The sequence below is a fragment of the Zonotrichia leucophrys genome, chromosome Z (assembly GCF_028769735.1).
Source record: "Zonotrichia leucophrys gambelii isolate GWCS_2022_RI chromosome Z, RI_Zleu_2.0, whole genome shotgun sequence".
Classification (NCBI taxonomy): Eukaryota; Metazoa; Chordata; class Aves; order Passeriformes; family Passerellidae; genus Zonotrichia; species Zonotrichia leucophrys.
In genome coordinates, this window is record NC_088200.1 from 34,129,332 (window position 1) to 34,152,852 (window position 23,521).

Genomic DNA, 23,521 nt, shown 5'->3' on the forward strand with positions numbered 1-23,521 from the left:
GCCCCTGACTGGTTTGGAGTCCTGGAACATGGATTGAAGTTGCATACCCTGCTGAGAGAGGTAGGCTTTCAGAGCCTGGTGCTGGAAGCTGGCAGTTTACTTGTTTATCACTTGTTTCCTGAACCTCAAGGACTTTCTACCCGGCTGGGAATGCTGTCTGATGGCTAGCGTGCAGACCCTGTTATTCTTTCATTGTTACGGCTTTGTGTACTGACCTGCTTGCTGAATGAAGGTGTTTCCTTTGCCATAGCTGTTGATTTGTGCATGCTGTGTCCTGCTGCACATTGGCTTCTCTATCCTCCAGTCACCTGCACAGATAGCAGCACCAGAGGGTTTAATAATGCTGTTCAACTGGTCTTACCAGCCTTAGCTGAAGGCTGTAAGCACACAGAGAGGCCCTTTTTTTCTTTGAAATGGATAGTGGTTTTCTAATTAAATTCCTATGTTTCTGCGCAGCTGAATGGTTCTCTGGCTGTGAGGAGCCCATGTCTACACAGAGGTGCCTCATAGCAGTGGGTCCTGGCCACAAGACCTCTGTTTTTCAGAGCACCCAGCATCATATTCATGTGGTGCAACTGAAGCCAGAATGTGCTGCTGTTTGTTTTCCCCTTTGCGGGGAAAGGCCTCAAAAGCAAATATTTAATGAGTCAAGAGAGGCAGGAATATTCCATCTTTCTGTTAATTTAAAACAAAATCAGGTCATCTGGCGCAGCTCCCTGTCAGAAGCAGTGATGGAGAGGAGGGTGGCTGCTGCCCCTGTGACACTTGGGTGTGTTTCAGTCTGCCTTTGCAGCCAGGGCAGCACAAGCCCCTGGTGTGTCTCACATAAGCTGAATTACTGAAGCAATCAGAATCTCTCGCTGTACAGCGTGGGAAGAAGGGAGAAGGTCCCTAGGGTGAGGGAATAAGCAGTAATGGCATGAACCAAGCTGAAGGAAAGTGGACTTGTACCCCAAGGGATCTGTAAAGAATTGAGAGAAGGCTCTGGAAGAGTTCAGTCCCTTATGTTTCGAATTTTATTATATCCCCTGAACCCTGAAATCCAGGCTGAGGGGATGTCAAAAGTGAAAGGTATTAAATGCAGCCAGTGAAAAGTCAGTGGTGCCCAGACATAGACGTGCTTATGTGTGCTTTGTGTCCTTTCTAACAGTTTATATATAATGTGTTCTGCTTTTCAGATTCCCTTCTACAAGCAGATGTGCAAGGGTATTCAGGCGGGTGAGATGTGTGAGAAGTTGGTGGGATACTCTGCAGTGTACAAAGTCTGTTTTGGAATGGCCTGTTTCTTCTTTTTATTCTTCTTGTTCACCATCAAAATTAACAACAGCAAAAGTTGCCGAGCATACATTCATAATGGGTGAGTTTTTTATGTGATTGCCTAATTTTAACATCTAACATTTTAACATCTCCACTCTAATTTTAACATCTCTTCACAAATTTGTGCCACAAACTTTCTACTTAGATGTAGTACTAGGCAGAAAAAAACCCCACAACTCAAAAATCTTCACTTTGCTCTTGTTTTTAGAAATAATGTGGTCAAGTGAAAACTAAGTGAAGTAGTAATCAGTCATCAAAGGATGGGTTTTTTTCCTCGTTACTTTTTAAATAAAGATTTCTTGAGGTACTAAAGCTAAAAATCTCTAATTCCTATTACAACCAGATGTTTTTTTTCTCTCATACAGATTCTGGCTTATCAAACTTATAGTTCTGGCAGCAATGTGCTCAGGAGCCTTCTTCATTCCTGATCAGGACACTTTCCTCAATGGTATGTCCTCGTATTTTTGTTATGCTGGTTCATTCTCTACTATCTTGTGACTGGTTAGAAATCTGAGAAGTCTGATCAACATTAATATTGCCTTGTTTCTTCAAGTAAAGCCTTTACAGGCCAGATGCAAAACCAGTGTTTGGGGGGAACACTCTGTGTGCAAACTACATGGTCTTCATGTGAATGTGCAGGGAGCAGCATGTTTTTTTTCTGACCAAGAGCAGGCCAGAGTGGTAGGTAACGATACCACTGCAGCAATTCTTCAGGAATTCTTGCCAGTTCTTTAAGAAATATGGAACTATAATGGTGCAGAAGGAGTTGTTCACTCAAGAGCACAGAGCTGCGTATTAGTTTGGCTTGTGCAGGGTAGCTCTGGCATGGTGCAGCAGTCAGGCTGCACAGTGGAGAGATGCCAGTGCTCCAGGAGGCACAGTAACCTGCTGGGCACTGGAAACTTGCAGTGCCCCAAAAGAATTTGGGATGTTGTTAGTTTTCAGGTTGCAGGTGTACATGCCGTAAAGTAAAATTAGTTCTTGGCCCCTGGTACGTGTGCCCTGCTGAGGATGCCATTTCAGAAGCATTTCCAGTTTTGGAAGGAATGCTGGCAGGGCACAGGCATGCTGGTGCTAGCCCAGTACTGAAGTGCCAGCTGGGAGGGGAGTTTATCACAGAAATCTTGTGGGCTAGGAGCAAAAATCCTGGTGATACCAAGATGAGTTTGTTCTCCTGCATTTGCAGTAAGTACATCTTGCAGGTCCTTGTAAGCCCTTAAGCTGCTGGGTCTGAACAGGTGATGGGGAATGGAATGGGATCAGTAGAGCAAAGGAGCAGTTGTGTATGCTGCCTGCTTCCACAAAGACTTGCTTGGTTACCTTGTTCTCAAGGCCCATCTGCTCTAGCCAGGATGTTTAAAAGGGCAGGAGGAAGGAGTAACATGAGGAAGAGAATCGAGTGGGCAGGCAGACTATGAGCTCAGTACTCTGGGAAATGAAAGTAAAAACCACTACAAGTAAACCACTGACAAGTATAATTCAGCTTCTTGCTTTTGCTGTCTGTTTGTTTGGCCCTGGCTCAGTTTGAGGCTCTCTTCCATGTCCTCTCTGAAGCTGTGGCCTGGCTGTATGTGTTTGTCCTTAGGACTCATTCTGTTTGGTTTAGATGTAGATGCAGTGCAATGCCTTGTGCTCATGAGCAGGTGAGACTGCCTGTCATCTTTGCAAGTGGCCCTTGTCATGGTGAAACATCTTCAGGAACTGATGTGTTTTCAGAAGAAGAGAAATAGAATTTTTCTGTGCTGATTCTCAACAGCAGTCTAATGTAGTCTGGAGATACAGCATTACAAGCTTTCTTTCCCAAACTAGCTCATGACTTTTCACTCCAAAGCTGTATTCTGCGACTCCTGCTAAACTGACCTCTAGTCTGCCCCTGAATTTGAAATTTACAGATAGTTTGGATATGATATGTTTGTGGGATTTTCTCCCCTCCTTTCAAGAAACTTACACTGTCTATTGGTTTCTTGGTTTTGTTTAGGGTTTTTTTAGCTGGAGAGGGTCATTCTCCCAACTGCTTTTTTTTCTTGAAAAATAAAATCTCTTGCCATGTTTCCCAAGCAGTTTGTTAATTGTGGAGGAGGAAGATTATGTGCAAGCAGTAGGTTTCTGTGGGTTGTAGTGCTAAATCCACCCTGGCTATGCTGTTCTTAATTTTGATTGATCCATAAATGTCTGCAGTATACCGTGGTAGAGGGAGACCAGGAAAGTCTGTTTAATTGTTCACTCCATTGGTGATCTGACCTTTCCTACTCTCCCTTTCCCAAATACACATGCCACTTTGTGCCCTGCCTGTTTTTATGTACTTTTTACAGAATAACTTCATCTGTTTTTTTGTTTTGTATGTTTGAAGAAGCTTGTCAAGTGCATACAATGTGTTTAGCAAACCAGACAATGACATTTTTGCTTGCTTTTAAATAATGAGCTTATGATAGAGTAAGAAAATAAAAATCTCTACATCAACTGCTAATGGAAATGAGCCCTGACTGTTCCATCCTTCCTCTTAACTTACACAGGCTTTTTTTCAAAAGGAAAGCACAATGGAAGGATATGGCTGAATATTGCTAATGCACTTCCTTGGTCTTTTCTTCATTGAAATCAGTTGCACACCTGGAGTAATTTGTAGGCTGTGTACTGCAGAGCAGCACAAGCTGTATATACAGCTAAAATTTAAAATAAAATGCATGTAAGAAATCTGTTGTCTAAAACATCCAAGCAGCTGCCCAAATGCAGTATATATAGGTCAACAGTTAAGTACCCAAATAACCTGTCCTAAAACCAGTCAGTGAATACTAAGTGTTCCTTGGGAGTGGCTCGGAACAGCATTTGTGAATAGATAAACCCCACCTTTGTTTTTCTGTGGTAGTGGAATCTGGAGGAGAAGAAATTGCCCGTTTTAGTAATGACTGGGTTCCAGTACCTTCAATTTCAGGGTTTAGATTCCTGTGGAAAGCCTTCACACCACCTCCTTTCTGTCAGTCACAAATAAAGGTTTCAGTATTTTCTGTCTTAATGTAGTAACTCATAGGCTCCACAAAAATTTTCTAGGTTAGGGAAACCCATTAGCTGTCCTGACATGATTATATTGAAAATGTAGCGGGTTGCAAGCTGAATTCATAAAGGAGCTAATCTTGAGTTAACTGAGCTGGCCTTTCATCTGAAATCTCCTGCTACATTTGTTGAGCTTGAGATATTCAACCACATTAACAGCTTCACTGCATAGACAATAAATCCATTTTCTCTCAAGGGAAAGGCGTTTGACCTATTTTCTGCCTCTCTGCCTTGCAGCCTGGCGCTATGTAGGAGCAACAGGAGGGTTCCTTTTCATTGCCATTCAGCTCATCCTGCTGGTTGAGTTCGCACACAAGTGGAATAAAAATTGGTATGTGTTGGGAAAGCAGTTATTTCCTTAAAATTCTGGTGGACTCCTGACCAATATTTTTCTCGTAACAAAGAATGTAGATGTGTCTTAGATGTAATTTTTGAAAGCAGACACTTGAATCAGAGCTGTTCATATTTGATTCATCTACCTTCTCCTTGCCCCACAGAAATGTTTCCTTATTGCTCACTTCTACTCTGCTGGTTTATTCTTACCTGAACTGCTTGGCTTCCGTTAAGTAGTAGTGTGTCTGGATGCAAAAATTTCTTACTTTAAAGTTATTATATATTTTATATGAAAATACATCTGCTAAGTGGAGTGGTGCAAGAGAATAAAACTGGAGTTGCAAAAATGTAATAGTGAAACCATGTGCAAAGTTGTGAACTGATAAATCCTGCTTTGTCTATGTCAGCTTAATGCACATCAATTTTCTTTCTCAAATGAAGACTGCTAATTTGTGTTCAACTTCTTTCTTGTCATATAAATAGGCAAGATTCCATTATCAACCTGGATATACAATATTTGGGCATTGACTTCATTTTTGGTTCAAGTATATTTTCTATTACTGTCCTAGCCCTTCACCTCGCATCAAATTAAAATATTTAAGTTTTCTTGTCACATGTATTCTCCTGCCTCCACCCTTTCTGTCTCCCTCCTCTACAAACTCTTGCAGCTCTTTCTTAAAATACCTGCTAAGAAAGAGTTTTAGCAATCCTTCGGCTTTGATAAATTCCTGTTTCAGGGAGGAAGAGGTGAGAACTCCTTATACCACAGATATTTTTAGTGCTAATTACTGTAGCTGGTTTTTTGTGGATGAAAGAATTCCTGCACCAGCATTTAACTTTAGCTCTCTTTACATTAGATAGTCTTTTAAAATAAATACTGTTTCCACAAAACCACAGGGAAAAAACCCCACTGAAAAGACCTTCCATCTATAAAACAGCCCATTCTTTCAAAACAGCTGTTTTAGTTGCTCCTTTTAAACCCTGGTGGGCTTTGCAAGAGATGTTTAGAAGGTGAAGAAAGGAAAACAAGATGAACCATTCTTTAGCTGAGGGAGTCCGTCGGTTAGACTCAAACGGAGAGGAGGCTTTTTGAGTGAAAGAGTACTACTCTTTCACTCAAAAAGCCTCCTCTCCGTTTGAGTCTAAAAACTTTCAAGGTAGTACAAGGAGCAGAAGAGAGGCTATGCCATGAGCAATAAACCTCTGGTTTCATTGTGTGGAGAGCACCACTCGCTAGCCCAGCCTGGGGTACTTGGAGCTGGTGCTGAGGAAATGCCTGAAGTATTGAGCTGAGATATGCTGATGGGCTGATCCCAGAGAACTCCTGGGAGTTCTGGGAGTCAACACTGGGCTATAATTATTATAATTACTGGGCTGAAATTATAATCAGAAGGAGCTGATTGTGATGGTACAGAAGATAAACACAGATGCTAAGGAATGTTTCCCTCTATTTCATGGGTAGAAACCTTGCAAGAATCTGGTGTAGTGACGCAGGCGTGCTTTGGGAAAGGAAACACTGTCTTTTGTCTTTGAGGATATGAACTCTTCAGCTGTTAGAGTTTTATGTTCTGGGCAAGGGAAGACAAAGATAGGATGCTTGTCTCTCTCTCCGCAGGACTGCAGGGGCAAACCACAAGCAGGTGTGGAACGGCCTGCTTGCCCTGGTGACTCTCACGCTGTACTCCATTGCTGTGGCAGCCCTGGTGCTCATGGCTCTGTTCTACACGCGCCCGGAGGGCTGCCTGCACAACAAGGTGCTGATCGGGGTGAACGGTGGCCTGTGCCTCCTGGTGTCCCTGGTGGCCATTTCGCCCTGCGTCCAGAACCGTGAGTCCCCGGGCCTGCTCTCCTCCTGGCCTTTGGTGCTGCCCCGGTCGTGTGCCATCAGCCATGTCTGGGCACAAAGTCTACTGGTAGTTCAGAGCTGGTGCTGCTCTTGGCTCTTTATCTACCTTGTGCTAGGTTGCTCCTTGTCAGCTTGACTGCTGAAACTGCAGAGGTGTGGGTTCACACATTCTGGGTGTTCTATCAGGCACATAGTGTAGAGAACACCCACCTGCTGATGGCTGCCACTGTGTTGTGAAACTTACCTAGGTCTGGCTGTGGTAGCTCTCAAACTCACTACTCTTTTACTATTTACCTTTGACTTCTTGGGATTTATTGTTTGTAAAGTTTGGGGCTGGTGGAGTTAACAGCAGTATTTTATACTTTGTGTGCTGTTAGTATTTTGCACGCATTGGGCTGAAAATAGTAGTGTGACTCCAACAGAGATTTTACAGGCAAATAAAATTATTGTGGCAGCATTTGAAAAGCAGCTCTGTTTTGCAAAAGCACAGAGGTGGTTCTTTACTTACACAGGAATCACTAATGCTTTCCTAAAACAGCCCATAGAACTAAGGGATAGACTTCTTTCTCTTTATTGGACAGTGGAACTGTATCTTAACTGCCTCAAACACTTACTAACTGCTTAAAGTGAAAAAAAAGTACTGATGTGCTGTTCTTTAAAATATATAAATTTATTTTTTAGTTTGCAAAAGTGACTACAAAAATAATTAATCTTCCTCGTTCTTGTAAAGGCCAGCCCCACTCTGGCTTGCTGCAGTCAGGAGTCATCAGCTGCTATGTCATGTACCTCACTTTTTCAGCACTATCCAGCAAACCACCAGAAACAAGTAAGTTATCTACTGCTTCATGTATGTGAAAAATGCCAATCGTTTGTTTTTAAAATTTTAAAAGTTTAATAGTAATAAAATTGTTATAAAAATAGTAATAAAATTAGAGTAATAAAAATTTGGACAATTAGGATTAGGACAATATGAGACAATAAGAACAAAGAGTTATGAATGGTCTGGGTATCTTTCTCTGGGCAGAATGAGCCCAAAAAAGGACACAAATTAACAGAGGATTAACCCTTGAAAACAATAACCGGTTGTGTATTCATACACCTCATACCTGATGCATAAATTCCATTCAAACACAGGATTCTGTCTGGTCAGTGTCAACTTCTTCCTCTTAATCCTGACTCTTCAGGGCTGAATGAGGTGGGAAGAGGTTAGTTTCTTTCTGATAAGAGAGCAATAAATTATTTTTCTCTGAAAGATTTAGGTGTCCTGTGGCTGCTATCTGGAGTACCTCATTCCTCTCTTTCAAAAAAGTATCTTACATAGCAAAGTTTCTATTTTAACATTATATTATAGCCTAAGAAAATTAATACAGCATACCTTTTAACATAACACATATAATATTTGTTTTAATGATTGCAAAATGCCAATCATAAAATATGCATTTTTCACAATGTAAATGCTTTTAAACATGTTGTGTATTAAAAGCAAGAATTTAGCAAACCTGGACTAACAGATTCAGGGATATAGAAGTGCTGGGTTTGGTCTTCACAGGAAAAATTGCAAACCGTACCAATAAATCTGTGCAGCCAAGAGACTCTGCAATTGGCACTCTCCCTGTTAAATGCTTTGGTCTAGGGGCACTTCACTTACCTTGGATGAGTTGAATCTGTTGCACCATTTCCTGTGAACAAATTTCCCAAAGTCTTGTAGTCGATTCCTCCTGTGACAAGTACACGTTGTCTTAATACTGAGTATGACAAAACACATGATGTCTTAGGTCACATGATAGGAGAGGGTTGGAACAAATGGCTCTTGGATTCCTCTAAAGGAGCTGGATGATCAGCTCCATCCAAAAGTTTACAAGGTCCAGTTAGCATGTGCTGGCCAACAAAGTGGATACTAATATGACACTTTTTCCTCCTAGAATTAGTCTGCTGGGTAGGCCTGGACTCGTAATGAAGCAAAAAACACCACTTGTATTTTGTTTTGAGAGGAAGTATTCAAAGAAAGGACTTGGAGTTGAGTCTCAGAGTTATGCTGCAGCTGAGATGATGCTGTTCTTCAGCAGAGCTCTTGAACTCCACTTGCCTTTCAGCCACTAGTATTGCAGTTCAGGAGTATGGAACTCACTAGAGTTTTAAGTTCTTGACACAGCAAAACCAGAGCAAGACTTTACAGCTCAGTTCAAACTTTCCTTTACCCAAATAAATGTCAGATTCCTATGTTTGCACTGGGAGCATTTTTTTTGCTTAGAGAAGATTTTTATGGTTTGAGTTAGTACACTCGTTCGTTATTATTGCTCAACTTTTAAGTGTTCAATAGCTGAAACAACAGTAGCTAGAGGAAAATAAGTCCTAGGGCAGGAAGGAAAAGTTTATACAGAGATCTCTCAAGAAGAAAGGGGAGAGGTGGGGGAAAAAGTCTGTCATACTTGTGTAGGTACAGATATACACACGGGATTATTCTAGAGTTAGGAAGTAAACCAGACAGTATTTAGGTGTAAGATTTACTTATGGAACTTTAGCCATGTTTTGAATTAATATAAAGTTGAATTTAGAAGGCATCTGAGTTACTCAAAAGCCTGTCCACAGTGTAAAAAGAAGAAGGTCAAGAAAGTAATATGTGGAATTAAATCATATGCCTTCATGCTTGTCACAGACAAGCATGTGTTGCTTCATGCTTGTCACAGACAAAGTCTTCAGCAGTTAAGTGAATATTCTAATTCTTCTTGTATATATTGCAAGTGTGGCTATTGCATTTGTTAGAGTATGCATCAAGCACACTCTCAGGCCTCCTTGTCTTTCCATGCCTGAGAATTTTCACAGTTGTCATCTGCTCTTAGAGATGCTCCTTCTTTGCCTGTCTGTGTGGTAAGGACTCCACATTTGGTTGTCAACTTTCACAGTAGCATGTGCTAGAGAATGTGTGAGGGGCTGTTACTTACTGTGGGGTCCCAGCCCTGTTGCTCATGTTTGCCATGAACTTACCTAACATTGATTTGACTGAGAACAGGGCAACTACCAACTACATTTTTTTACGGTGTATGGATTTCATAGTTGTCCTCAAGGCACCCTTGCTGTCAAAGAGATTTTTGGTCTGAGGTCTGTACTGTCTTGGTCTTACATAGTTTTGTAGTCTTGGGTGAAGTGTTGGCAGACTTCCAATTTCCTCTTTCTTAGGTCACAAAACAGTTGTTTTTTCCCTTGTTTGTTGTTGTGGTCAGACAGGAAATTTTAGTACCCTACTAAGTTGCATTTTTGGTTTTGTCTGAAACACAGAGTCTGCTAGATTAGATTTACCCATTTTTTCTCTGTGATCTTTCTAAGAACTAGACAGAAATAACTGAAATTTATCTATCCACTGTCAGATAATAAAAATTCAGTTAAAGCCTTCAGTCTGAAGACTACTTTAAAATGGAATGAAATGAGCTCTGCAAATTGGTTTTTTTGTGTTTGTTTGTTTGTGAAGTCCTGGATGAAAACAACAGGAATATCACAATCTGTGTACCTGAATTCAGTCAAGGCCTGCACAGAGATGAAAACCTGGTTACTGGCTTGGGTACTACGATTCTGTTTGGCTGCATTTTATATTCTTGGTAAGTCTGGGAGTTTGTGCAGTTACCTTTCTCTAAAAGCAATGTTGGGGTCCAAAGAGTGAAGGCTTATAGCAGGCCTCATGCAAAGTCACAGAGAAGTGTGGAATAAAGCTGAGCTGGAAGGTTTGTATTTTCCTCAGCTTCAGAATTTTAGATGTTTTAGCTAAAAATGTTCAACAAGGTAATACAACTTTTGAAACAAATATATTTCATTAAAATCAAATAGGGCAATTTATGTAGAGGCAGAGGGAAAGAAATTCCACCTCTCCGTGATCCCAAGTAATCTCATTGTTGAACTCTAAAGCTCAATACAGTTACATTTACCTGAAAAATCTATCTGAAATTTTTTTAGCCTCCTGACAAAAGCTGTAACTGTCCTTGAAGGTCTTTAAAACAAATAAACTGTTGGGAGGGTTTAGGGTGTCCTTTGAAAAAATGATGGCCACAGTATTGCCATCAGGATTTGCCATTGATCTGCTCTAAAAAAACCCCTGTGCTGCTCACCCTTGATGCTCATCTTATATTATTGCAGCTCACTTCAATAAATTAAGTTATGCTCCGGGACAGGGAGTTGCCAGTGATTGAAAGGTGGTGTGTCATTTATTTTGGCTGTGCAGCTTGCCAGGAGGCAGCACTGCCTGTCTGCTGGAGATTTTTGAGCAGGTTCTGCTACTGAATCAGTCCATTTCAAAATTCACATTCAGAAACCCCTTCATATTTTTATGAAGTGAAAACAAGAGACTTATTCTTCTCTTTATCAAATACACGTGTTCCATTTTGTTCTGATACAAAATAGATAAATATGGATATCATGGATCTAGTTCACGTTAGAAGGGCACTTACATTGCATCAGGGAGGTGTTTTAGCACACAGACAATATTAATGTAGCCTGCCACTGAACTGTACCATGTAGCTGGGGAGGTAAGAATACCTTCAGGGGGCGTGCTTTGAAGCATTGCTTGCCAAAGCTCAGTGTGTACACCAAGGCCTTCCTGTGGGTAATGGGAAGTTTGCATTTCACATCCTAAAAGAGCAGGACAGGGCAGGAAGTGTTTTCTGTCAGAAGAAATTAGAAAAGATTCCCCCACAGATAACTGCAGTCATGCAAGAAAGTCATTTCTAGGAACTGGTACATGGACAACAGTTGCTGGTTATTTACTTTTGAAAACTGGCTGCCAGAGACCTGTGAGCTTGCTGGCAAAGCCTTTACAGAAATGCTGAGCCAAAGCGATGGCTGTGAACTGAGTATAAATGCACTGGTTGTGCACAGCAGGGGAGATCTCTTCTGGCTTGCAAATTGGAGCACTTAGATTTTGCTGTTGTCAGATGGTGAATTCATCACCTTTCTGGAGTGACCTACTTTTAAGCTCATGATTCAGTCTGAGCTGGCCAGTGGCCATCTGCCAGGCTGGTTTCTACCTAGTGCAGGACAAACTTCTCACATACTTAGTGCTTGATCATAGCATCCAGGCAAATGCTTGGCTGAGACATGAGAGTAGACTATTTATGTTTGCTGTGATGTTGAAGAGTTCCCCTGTTGGGGCTGTAGTTATGCCCAGGGCTTTGACACTATCTTCTTTCCCTCCTAGTTTGACCTCAACAACACGTGCAAGCTCAGAGGCACTGAGAGGAATATATGCGACAGCTGAAACTGAAGTGAGTTCTTGCTTCTTCACACAGGCTTTTTGTGTAGACTTTTCCCCATGCTTTTATTGCTGTTGTTTTCGTGGCCAGTCATCTGAAAAGAGAAGCTATTCTTGGTAGCATGTATGCTGTGTGTCTCTGGGTATGGACTCATCAGAACATTTATCCACATTGGCCTTTCTGTAGGTCTTGTTGGTCCCGTGGAGGTCCCTTTATGCTCTGAAACTATTTTCTATTTTCTGAAGTTTATTCAGCATCCTGCAGACTTCCTGAAAATCTTATGTTCAACATGAGCTCATGTCCTGTCATTTAAGGGAAAAGTGTGCTGGAAAGCTACCAGAAGAAAAAGTGGAGGAGTTCTTGAAACGTTTTCAGTCCTGGTTGCCTTTGTTCTCATAGCAACTAAGATCCCAAGTTCTTATCTCTTATTTTTATTTCCATACATAGGTAGTTGCTTTCTTTTTGCCTATAATTTAATCTCTGATTGTATTTCTTGTCCCTGTTTCAGCTCTACAAGTTTCTTTGTTCCACCTACCTGTTACTTTGACTTCCTTGTCCTAGGTACACCCAGAAAACTCTGGGAAATCAGTGGGGTTTTGCTAAGTAAGTTTCCCCTTGCTTAGGCTTGCTAGTGATGCTCTTCAAATATATGTGTTAGTTTGGAAGATAAGTCTCCACCCCTAGCTCTCTGCCTTGTTGTTACTTGCGTCTGCAATTTTAGCTTCTGTTTCACAAGTCTTTAATCAAAGTGTGAGAGTTCAAAATCGCCGAGGTATCTGCTGAGGCCTTTGGTGTTTGCAGTAGCTGGGTGTGGGGAATCAGGAGGCATTCCAGTGTGGGAGTGCCAGGGTGCTGGGGTGCTGCCCTGTGGCAGGATGCTGTGGCTGGACAGGGCTCCAGTGCCAGCCCAGCCCTCGCTGCCCGCTGGGCACGGAGCACAGACCTGGCCTGGCCTGCCTTAGCCAGGTCCTGGCAGGGCCTGTGCCTTCCCACGCCGTGCTGAGGGACAGGACAGGGAGCACTGCAGAGAAAACAGCCACCCTTTGTGCCTCTGCACCTCCTCTGCCAGCTGTAGGAGGCTCTGCCGGAGCTGTGGTTCTGTGCCCTGTTGGGTAGCAGTGGGAAGGCTGGGACCTATGGCACGGCATGGATTTGGGATGTGGCCCCTCACTGGGAAGGTCCATCTCGTCAGCCAGAGTACTTGCCCACTGGATTAGTTCTCAATTTTTGGGTTTTAAATAGTGTAGAAGAGCCACTAAATGTAAATATAAGGAAAGGACTGCTTAAGAGCGACCAGCTGCGCTCTGATTGCCTCCAGCTCAGGGAGGGTTTGTCAACTCTGCTGGAGGCAGCTGTGTTAGAGGTTAGGGTGGGTGGGCCAGCGTTGCTAATTCCAGTCTGTACCAGGACTACATTACAACTGGGTAAAATGTTGAAGGGAACCCCTGTGCTTGCTTCAGAATGTGAGTACAGCCCCAGCATAAGGCAGGCTGGCACTGCAGGTGAGACTTGGGACAACCAGAGGTGAAAGAGGTAGAGAATCAGGAGTTTACATAGTCTCAGACAGTCTTTTGAGAAAGAATAAACTTTTTGGCTTTTCTTGAGTTCATGAACCCACTGAGTACAGGTAATCAGGGATATATGGGGCGAACCTCCCAGTGAGCCTCCCACTTGATGTTTCTGCTGGACATTTTACTTTAAAGACCTATTGTCTGGGAAAGCATGCAACCAGTCCCTGCAACAGGGGATAAACTAAAACATAAAGTTTAGAAGTGCAAAGCATAAATATTTATTCACTGTGGTCTTATACAAGGGTCTTCTATCCTTCAGGCATTCAGGTGCAGCATGATTTTACTAATCACTGGCACCCACACCATCATTACTAATCCTGATAAAACTTTGCAGAGCAGCTATATTTCTGCAGCAGTCTTGCTGCTCGTCTGTTGATCCAGACATCCTTTAAGTCAGTCTTGAGACAGCTACTTATCTATGATGCTGCTATGGTTTCAAAGGTGTTTTAGAGGCCATGGGATGCCGGCCTTACCTTGGCTGTCCAGGGCTGTGTTTTGTCCTTCATGGACAGCTCTAAGTTTCCAAGAAGCAATGTCCTTATTTACAGGGCTGGGCGGTCCTTTAGTTTGTTTTACTTAAGTGTGAACAATAACAAAGTCTTCAGTAAAATTCCAGTTCCTCATTGCATTGTACAGTATGCTGTGAACTAATATGAGTAAACAAGGTTAACACACTTTCATGGTATAAAGACTGATTGATGTAATAGGAAAGTGAATTTTCCTAATAGGGTTCATTGTCTTAATCAGACCACAAGCAAAAGAAATCCCAGAGAAGGATACTGTGAGAACAAATAATACTTGTGATGCACTGCAGGAAGTGCTGGCTTTTTACCATAGTCTGGTGCAGGAAATACTCTTATATTTGTTTATTGCATGGTCAGCGCCTTTTCTCCTTTTACATTACCATTCAACACAGAAAGTGTAAATTTCAGCTTTTCTTTCTCCATCAGGTTAAAAAAAATGGAGATCTTAATTTAAATAAAATAGTAAAACCAGGTTTCTGCTTTTATTAATTCTTCTTGTGCTCATTCTGGCTCTATTTCAGCAAAATCTTGCTAAGAGAAGTAGGTGCATTTCACACTGGTACAGTTGTAATTTCCAATTCATGTATAATGAACTTTAAAAGTTCATTATACTTTCATCTTCGTACAGAAATTAAATGTCCTAAAAAGCACTTGTATACACATCTAAATAGATAAGTCCTCTAAATATGAATGTGCTTTATTGTAGCGTTTCCACCATTTTGTCATAATTATTTGAATCTGTGTTGGACCTACAGTTATGTAAAATGGGTAGAGCAATTTTTAAAGACTGGCTCGTTTCTTCAGATTTACTGAGCAGGTTTTTCCAAAGCTTGGAAACTGCTGTTCTGAGCTACTAAGCAAATCCTAATTTAAATTTTGTCCTGATTGAAAATGCAAACCAGACTTTTCTAAATTAGTGTCTGTAGTTTAGACATAACAGACCTTCCTTCCCCAGCCGTTCTGCTTTGCTGTAGCACAGGTTCTTACCCCCTTCCTGTTGTCTGTTCCACAGGTAGCTCGTTGCTGCTTTTGCTGTGTACCTGACGGAGACGGTAATTATGTTTTCTCTGCACAATTTACCATATTTGTGGCTTGTGGACCAAAGCCACAGAGAGAGTAAGGACACAGCTGTGGATGGAGAGCTGCTCATACCCTCATTCAATAGAGTACTGAATGCAAACTGAAGCAGATGAAGTGCTCCAAGTTAGACTACAGAGAGAAGCAAAAGATGTCGCAACGCCATTTCAAAAATACTAGGAATACTAGGCTAGTTAATAATTCTTTAAAGTACATTTCATTCCTGCAACATACAAAGAGTAATCTCTGTTTTTGGCATGGCTGTGAATGTAACTGGCTGCTGGACTTATGGCTCAGCAGCTCTGCAGGGACTGCAGTTGAGGAGTGAGATAGGAAGGGAGTGTCCTATTTGCAGACCTGCTACAATCAGGTTTATCAGCTTGGACTTGCCAGAAAAATATTGCACAGGTAGAGCAGTTTAAGGGCTCTCAGTGGTCAAAATCTACTCAGTAAACCAGGAAGCTGTTAACAAGGCAGAATTTCAGTTTTAGTCCAGTTTTTCACTCAGGGTTCAGGCCCATGCCCTGTGGGTGAGAAAAAGTTCAAGTGTTACTCTGTGTCAGTCACACTTTCCCAAATCACGCTGTTGATGTTTTGTTGTGTTCTCTGTGAAGCCAGCTGCTGTTTTCAGTTCTCATTAAATTTGCAAAACTTTCTTGTTCCTGTCTCTTACAGCTGATGCTGAAGAGCATGTTGAGAAAAGGGGAGGCCAGACTGTGGTTTATGACGAGAAGAAGGGCACAGTGTACAGTTATGCCTACTTCCACTTTGTTTTCTTCCTGGCTTCTCTCTATGTGATGATGACAGTAACTCATTGGTTCCAGTAAGTGTATTTCTTTAATGCCAACAAATTAACATCTCTCTGTGCTGAGAGGGAAGATGTGAAGGGGAAGTTCTGCTGTGTGGGTGTTTCCAATCCTTATGGTAGAAGTTTGAAGAGACATTACTAGTCTTTCTTGGGAATTCTTGAGCAAGATCTTGCTCTATAAAGGGCTGCTCTCCCTTGCTTCATCCTTGGTTTAACTAATTAAAGTCTTTTGTGTCATTATTTTTTTTTTTCCCTTAACAGTTATGAAAGTGCTCAGATTGAAAAATTCTTCACTGGAACCTGGTCTATCTTCTGGATTAAGATGGTCTCCTGCTGGGTTTGTGTCTGTCTCTACTTATGGACTCTTATTGCCCCACTCTGTTGCCCAACCAGAGAGTTCTCAGTGTGAACAGTCTAAAGGTCATTTTAAGTTTTTCTCTTTATGTTTTTTTTCTCTTTTTTTTTTGGAATGAGGAAACACCAATTACCCACTTATCATAATCTACCAGTTATTACCTTTTTAGTCAGACTAAACAAATGATTGAAGACTTTTTTTACCATTTTTTATTATCATGAACAAGCATTGCCTAAGGGAACAAATCTGTTTTGAAACTTTACAATGCTTATGTGTGGTGTGTAGAATACACAGTTGTTGCATAAACTGGAATAAGTGAAGTACTCTTCAAATAACTGGCAATCTTTCTCTGGCTACATTGACAAGAAAAGAAATACTCATGGTGCAGATAGTATCTTCTTACTTCCCAGGAATGTTTGGTATCTTCCAGCAAATATGCATTAATTCCTTTTTATACTCTTTCATTAACTGTTTCTTTTACAGTTTGCAGTGATGATTTGGACTGCTGTTTTGTACAGCATATAATACTTGTAAGTAGTATCCAGATAGTTTTTTTTCCAAAACCATATCTAAGTATTTCTGTAGAAATAAGAGAATATATAAAATTTGACTGCCAAAGCATCTACTAAAAATTGTTTATCTAAGTATTAAATATATTAAGTTATTTTATACCTAGATTAAGAAAGGAATGTACCAATGATAGTAAAGTATTTATTCTATTATTACTTTAAAGGCACATCGATATTTTATGCAATTCAGATTTAGCCCAGTTAATAACTGAAGGGGAGTTCTACACGCAAATTCTCAAACTGAATTTTGCCCAATTTTGCTTTGTCAGGTCACTCAAAAGTTGAGTGTACTGCATGGGGATGTAAGATAAGGTACATTGTTTATTTACATCATTTGCTGTTGAGAAAATGATAGTTAGGGAGCACTGCCCGTTGCTGTTAAATTTAAAAGTGGGGTGCTCATTTACTTCTCTGCCCTGCTGTTTCCAGCTTGTCGCTAAAGGTCTCCCAAGTCTTCAGTTCTGTTTCCATGACTAGTTTTATAATATTTTACATGCATTGATGGTCAGAAAAGGACTATAGTGTGTCATCATCTTTTCTGCTTGTGTGTTTGTTGGAAAGTATTTCTTCTAACTACTATATTTTTATACTCCTCTGTTGATATTACTTTTGCTTTTGGGATGGGAGTTAGCCAGCCAATGTATTAATGGAGACAGAAATTCTCTTGTAGATCTCCTGTTCCAAACACTGTAGTAAGCAGTCAGACAAGCAAAACTAGAAGACACAAATGCAACAAGCAGCTGCCTTAGCACAAATGACTTGACAATATTAAACACTACCTTGTCACCTTTCTTTAAATTAATTTAAGCAGATGATTTGGTGGTAAAACAGCAGTTCAAATGCCTTGAATGCTGAAAAATGTTGAACCCCCATATTTATCTGCATTCTGGTGGGATGAATTTATGACTTGAGCTAGTGCTGGTGGTTTTTGTCTTCTCTCAGCAACATGTGTATTCACACACATGTACAGTGTGAAATATCAACCAATTAGCAGCTCTCTTTTTAAAAAAAAATATGATTGAGCCTTAAGTCTTCATCCACTGCTTTCTGCAAGTCAAAGAAAAGCACAACATGGATGCCAGTGGGTTGGCCAAAAGATTTGCATGCCTTAGTTGTTCTGTTGTAATAATTAATGGCTAATGCCCACCTGGTCAGTGATCTTAACATATTGGATCTTGATTCTCGTCTTGTTTTCATTGCCACTTTTAGCTGCCTTTTTGTTATGATATCCCAGGGCTTCCGTCCTGTTTGGAGCTTCTACAGATGTGATCTTCCCTACCCTGTGCACTCTTACCTGAAACAAAATATTCAGGTCTGCAGTCCTGTCTACTTATGCCACCTACCCCAGTAATTAGAGCCTCAAAATACATGTCCTGAGATCTGAGGGAAGGAGGAGTCTGTACAGCAGTGACTGCCTTGGTGTTCTTATTTGCACCAAGAATTAAAAATAGCAATTGAAGCTGGGCTTTGACACTGAGTTAGAAGAGCAACAAATAGCTCTGAGGAGGGAGGCAGGTTTTCCTCTCTCCATTTGCTTCTGCTGGGAGGTTCTGATCCTGCCAAGAGCTCTGCTAGCAAGAACATTTCTGCCTCCATGTAGTCTTGCTACACAGATACTTCTGCAGCTGAAGTAGGCCTTTATTAATGCTTTTTCAATCCAGAAGCATTTATTTGTCCAATCTTTAAGATGAGAGCTTGTGGGCTGTGCAGTGATGACTGATAGTTGTCCCACCTAACTCACAGCAGCAATTCTGACAAACAGTTTTGATCCAGTGCTGTAGTTGTGTGCTGCAGCTGAAATAGTCCAGGCTCATGCCTTGCCTGATCCTAAGAGGCATGCAAGATTTGCCTTCTAGTACCATAGATGTTGCACTATGAGAAACCAAGCTTGGTTGGGGTTTGTTTTTTTGCTTGTTTGTTTGTCTGGGGGTTTTGTTTGGAATTTTTCTTTTTTTATAAATTAGCCATGGTTTTTGTAACAGAACAATCAGGGAAAGAAGCTTTATGGAGGAAGGCACACACTATGCCAGGTTACAGGCTGTGAAAGGTTTTTGTTGTCTGGCTCTCAGGCATCCCCGTCACAACTGTGGATGAACTTAATACTGATCTCGGTCCTTGGATGCTCTTGTTTACAGAAACACTTATTTTATCTAGTATTTGCATCAGGGCTTTCTGCACCTCCTTATGCTGGTGTTTAGGGAAATAGGTTTTGCACAGAGGAAGCAAGGCTGTAAAAAGAAAGTCCACAGTGAGACGTGGGTCCATTCTTCTTACACAGCACTCACCTCACTGAACTGCTCCTTCATCCTTCCCTACTACTAACTACTGACCTTAGACGTGTAGATCTGCAGGTGTACACAGAGTAGGAATAGGGCAGTGCCTGTTTACACAGTTTTGCCTACTTTGAGCAAATGCTTGTGGGGGGAACCCCCAAAAATAAATAACTTTGAGGGCCTGTGTGTCCATGGTGCCCTAGATCCAGCTGTGGACTTCCAGGCCTTTCTAAGGAATCAGTAACTAGTAGCACTTGGGTGTGCAAAGACTCTAGTTCCTCATCAAGACAAGGCTTCCTGCTGGCCAGGCAAATGTTACAGCCTTAGTGTTTGCTGTAAAATCTGTACTGTGAACTTCCATGTGCAACTACATAACAAAATCTTCGGCTCAGGTCAAGGAATCGAATTCCCAGCCCATAGATTCCAAACAGTTAATGCAAATGGGCTTAAAAAAAAACTTGTTAGGAAGTGCCTTCATACTTACTGCTGTGATAACTATTAATGCAGGTGGCGCTAGAACTGGAAAACCTGGACTGAGCCTGTGACTGGGTGGTGCTGCCTTGTAGCTTACACCAGTGTGTACAAGGCACAATCAGACCTGGAGTGCACATGGAAGACCAAACAATCTGTGCTTGACAAACCTTTGGGGATAAGACTGCTTCAGGTGTTACTGTGCAGTGGAAAATTAAGTGGGAAAACTCACAAGTAGCCTGATGCTTTTGTAAATAAATAATTTTTTTACATTTAAGCTGTAAACAGTTAACTTTCTCTCCCCATACCTGAAAGTGCAGGTGGCTGTCTGCTGAGGCAGTTCACAGCACAGTGTCTATCCTGCCTTGTACCATGTTTGTTCATTGAATTTGTTCCCAGACGTAAGCAGTGCAGCACTTCTGGCTCCTAGTGGATTTGGGCTGCGAGAAAGCTTACAAAGACAGCAAGACCAGAGAACATGTACTGTACTAAATTTCCTCTGTTTAAATTTGAACTAGTGCTATCTTTAGGAGACTTTTGAGGAACAGACAATGTTGACAGAAGTCCTACTGGGAAGGTGAAATAGTTTTATTGGCTTTTTTCTGCTTTGTCAAATTTGCCGTCATAAAGTCTATATGGGACTTCACTGCTGCACTATCATCTGAGACTGGAACAATTTTACTTTTCTTTGTGAAGGCAACCAAGAGCCACAGTCATGACCGGTTCTTGTTTGGGATAAAATAAGTGGGACAGACTCGGACAGCAAGTGTCTGAATCCACGTAACTGGACTAACCAATGAGATAGCAAAACTTTACTAGGGATGTGCGGAAAGCAGATGGGTGTCCTCATTTGCTGTTGGCCACATAGTTCCTCAAGGTGTGCAGGCAGCCCTTGCAGCTGAGCTTTGCTGCAGTCTCACATCGGAGGTGTTGCATGTTTGTGATACTCTCAGCTTTCTCCTTCCAGCATTTCCATGAGGTTCAAACAGCTTCTGCGTGCCCAGCTGATGTGGTAAATCCTGCCTTTGTTGGGGGCTGCTTTCCTCTGAAATGCAGAATTCAGTGTTGCTTGTGTATGTGTAGTCCAGAGAGAGGGATTGTCCCCTCACAGAATCATAAACACTGCATGTCTATTTATTTATTTATTTTGTGTTTTAGCACCTTTTTACAAGTCTATAAGCGCTTTGAGATTATAAATTACGCATGTGTAATAGCTTTGTCAGCTACTGCTGCAACCATTTCTGGGCTAGAACATTGCTATTAACGAAGCAACCATTGCACTTGTGAAAAAGCTGGTTTTTAACAGTTCTTTGGCTTTGAATGATGGCGTGAGGAAAACTTGGATACTTAAGATAGTGCGCTGCTTGAACTTTGGCTAGCAGCCCACAGTATCATGGGCATCTCTGAACAGATCAGCAACATAGTAATCCATTGACTGTTTTTAAACTGCACTGTAAAGATTTTATAAACTGCTAGGCTTTTCTCCTAAGTTGATGAAGCAAAATACCACAAGACCATACCCTTGTGGCTAAATGAGTTGAGATTATCTACAGCTAAAATTTTGCTCTCATTTTCCTTCGGGGCTTTAGAAGCAGTGTCTTTCACCTGGAGGCTGTATCTCCTTGTTTTACTTGCCTTTTTCTCCTTGGATATGTTTTTAAAAGGCACTGTTCACCTCCTTCATTCCCAGACAACCTGCTGCCTATCAAATGGGATGTCTTTGGTGCTAGAAACTAGCAAAGACCTCTTTGCCAAGTCTTACTGATCCTTTCCTTTTCATAGCAGGACAGCCTGCAGCATTGAAGCAGAGTCAAGGATCATAGTTTATTACATGGATCAGTTTTTCTCTGTGACAACTGCTTCTTTGTTTTCCAGAGTGGCCTACGAGTTCTTGTGGGAGGGAAACACATAATGAACACCATGACATTTTACTTGTGTTTTCAGTTTTGTAAACAGTAGTTAAAATTCAGTGTTTCACATGACTGTACAAGTGAATGCCAGGGGTCAAGTGCTTAGAAAGCTTTAGCTTTTTTACTCAGAATGGGATACATAGCTTGGGAACTGGTGTTTCTCTGCATTTTCTACATCCTCATGGCAGAGTGCCCAAGTGCCTAGGATGGGGATGTAGACACAGAATTTGAAGCAGCAACTTTGAGACACTGGCATGCTGACTGCTTTCTAATGCCCAAGGAAATTCTGTAGGTTTCAAGTAGGCCTTAAATCCCATTTGTTCAGGGGTTTTTATCAAATCTGGATTTGATTATTTCCTCACCTGCTCAATAATGTTGTTTTTAAAAAGTTAGAATTTATATCAGATATAAGCCATGTTGGCTTCCCCACTGCCTGCCAGTGCCTGATAGTTCCCAGTGTGTAGCCTACAGACATTTTCACAGACTTGTTCAGAGCCACGTTCATCAGCTTTGAAACCACTCCAGCAGCCCAAAGCTTCCAGGGATTTGCTCACCAGAGCTGCAGGGTGCAGCAGTGCAGCCATGCTTTTGCCAAAGAAGCCTCAGCGTGAAGCCAAGAAGAAAGTGCAAAGCCAAGAATTTTGCAAAACTAAGGAGAAGTAATGGATCACTGGACATACCGTAGCTTTAGTTTTCCTCTTGCCGATACAAGTCCAGGTGCTTAGATGTCCTTTGGACATCCATGCAAACTTAAAGTGCGGAGAATTAACTTCCAGATGAAATCATTCTTCTTGTAATATACAAGCTGGGAGAAGATTTACTAGGAACATAAGGGTTCAGTGTCTGCTTTTTGTTCACCACTGATGCGTGGTGTTCAGTCTCATATATGCCATGTTCAAAAGCTGGATGCAAAATAGTTGTCAAAATATAAACACATTTTCTTAATGGTGAGGGGATTTTAATTAGTCTTTTTCAAGGTTCTTAATATCTCAAGGGAACTTTTTGGTGTGTATGTGTGGTTTTATTTTATTAAACTGTAGCCCAGTGAAGTGGAATTTTGCTAGTTTATTTAACTTTTTTGCAAGTGTTGTGGTCTTTAGTAACTGTAATAGTTTGACTTTAAGGATTGGTAAAGATTCCGGAATTGTAAGATCTTGCCTGTAAAATAGTCAACAGCTTTGCCTTTTTAGCATGTTAATGGTTTTTATGGACACTTCCTTTTGTATACTGAGTGAATGTACTGTTTTAGATTTAACGTTTAATGGACCAATAAAATTTTTCTTACATTTGAAATGAATTGTTGTGATACATTAAATTTTCAAAGTCAGTTCATTCTAGAAGAAACTTATAAAATAAGCTAAATATATGAGTTATGCAGTTACTGAGCCAGTAAAAGTAAATTGGTTGATCTTTTATTTTCACTAAATTTCAGTGTTTAACAAAAAAATGCTGCTGTGTGGAATATTAGAGGCCTTCAATGTCCATGTTGTTTCTGTATTTCTCTGATGTGTGATACTGGATGATGGCAGATTTCACAGATGTGTCTGTGGCATCTGTTCTGTACAATCCAGCTCCTTGAGATGTGTAAGATACCGTTGCAATACAAACAAAAGATCTTCAAGGCTGATGTATCACTGAAGCACTGTGCAGCTGTTTGAGATGCAAATCTCTGATTTTTTTCTTGTTCCCTCACTTGCCCAGATGGTGGGTGGCCAGCTGTTGAGCTTGACATGCTGAGATCCACACCAGGGAGAGTGCTTTGCCTTCACGGGTGGTAGTTTCTTCCCTCTCACCATCTGTGTCCTGTTTCAGCATGTGTCAGCTGCCTCCTGGTACTGGTACTGCTGGCACCAGTGCCAGAGAGCTGACCAGACCCACACCAGGACACAGTTTCCTGTGGATTTGAGAAACTGCTGACCAAGCTTCTAACGGTGGCTGTTATTCCCTGTGCAGCTGCTGGTGTGTGAGAGCTCTGGTGCATGGAGCTGGGAGGGTGTGTTTGGGCCGAGGAGGAAGGCAGAGGCAGGTATCAAGGACTGGCACGGTCAAGTGCCTGTGCTCCATAGCCTCCTGCCAGCCTGCCCTCCGCTGCCCTCACCCAGCACTCCAGCATCCTGGCAGGATGTTCCCTCCTCGTGATTCCAGCCAGATGGTCTTCAGGAAACAGAAGCACTTGAAGTGT

The 23,521-nt window shown here is 41.5% G+C and overlaps 1 protein-coding gene across 2 annotated transcripts in view; it reads left to right on the forward strand.

Annotated features, from left to right (window-relative positions):
- The window catches only part of SERINC5 (serine incorporator 5), a 39,777-nt gene extending 17,151 nt beyond the window's left edge, over positions 1-22,626 (forward strand). For both annotated transcript variants that reach the window (XM_064735872.1, XM_064735873.1), the window contains 10 exons: positions 1,179-1,357; positions 1,683-1,765; positions 4,603-4,696; positions 6,314-6,525; positions 7,275-7,370; positions 10,011-10,137; positions 11,727-11,793; positions 14,889-14,928; positions 15,629-15,776; positions 16,023-22,626. In XM_064735872.1, coding sequence (XP_064591942.1) covers positions 1,179-1,357; positions 1,683-1,765; positions 4,603-4,696; positions 6,314-6,525; positions 7,275-7,370; positions 10,011-10,137; positions 11,727-11,793; positions 14,889-14,928; positions 15,629-15,776; positions 16,023-16,170 — 1,194 coding nt within the window. In that variant the 3' untranslated portion in view covers positions 16,171-22,626. The remainder of the gene's footprint in view (positions 1-1,178; positions 1,358-1,682; positions 1,766-4,602; positions 4,697-6,313; positions 6,526-7,274; positions 7,371-10,010; positions 10,138-11,726; positions 11,794-14,888; positions 14,929-15,628; positions 15,777-16,022) is intronic.
- Positions 22,627-23,521: the final 895 nt, after the last annotated feature.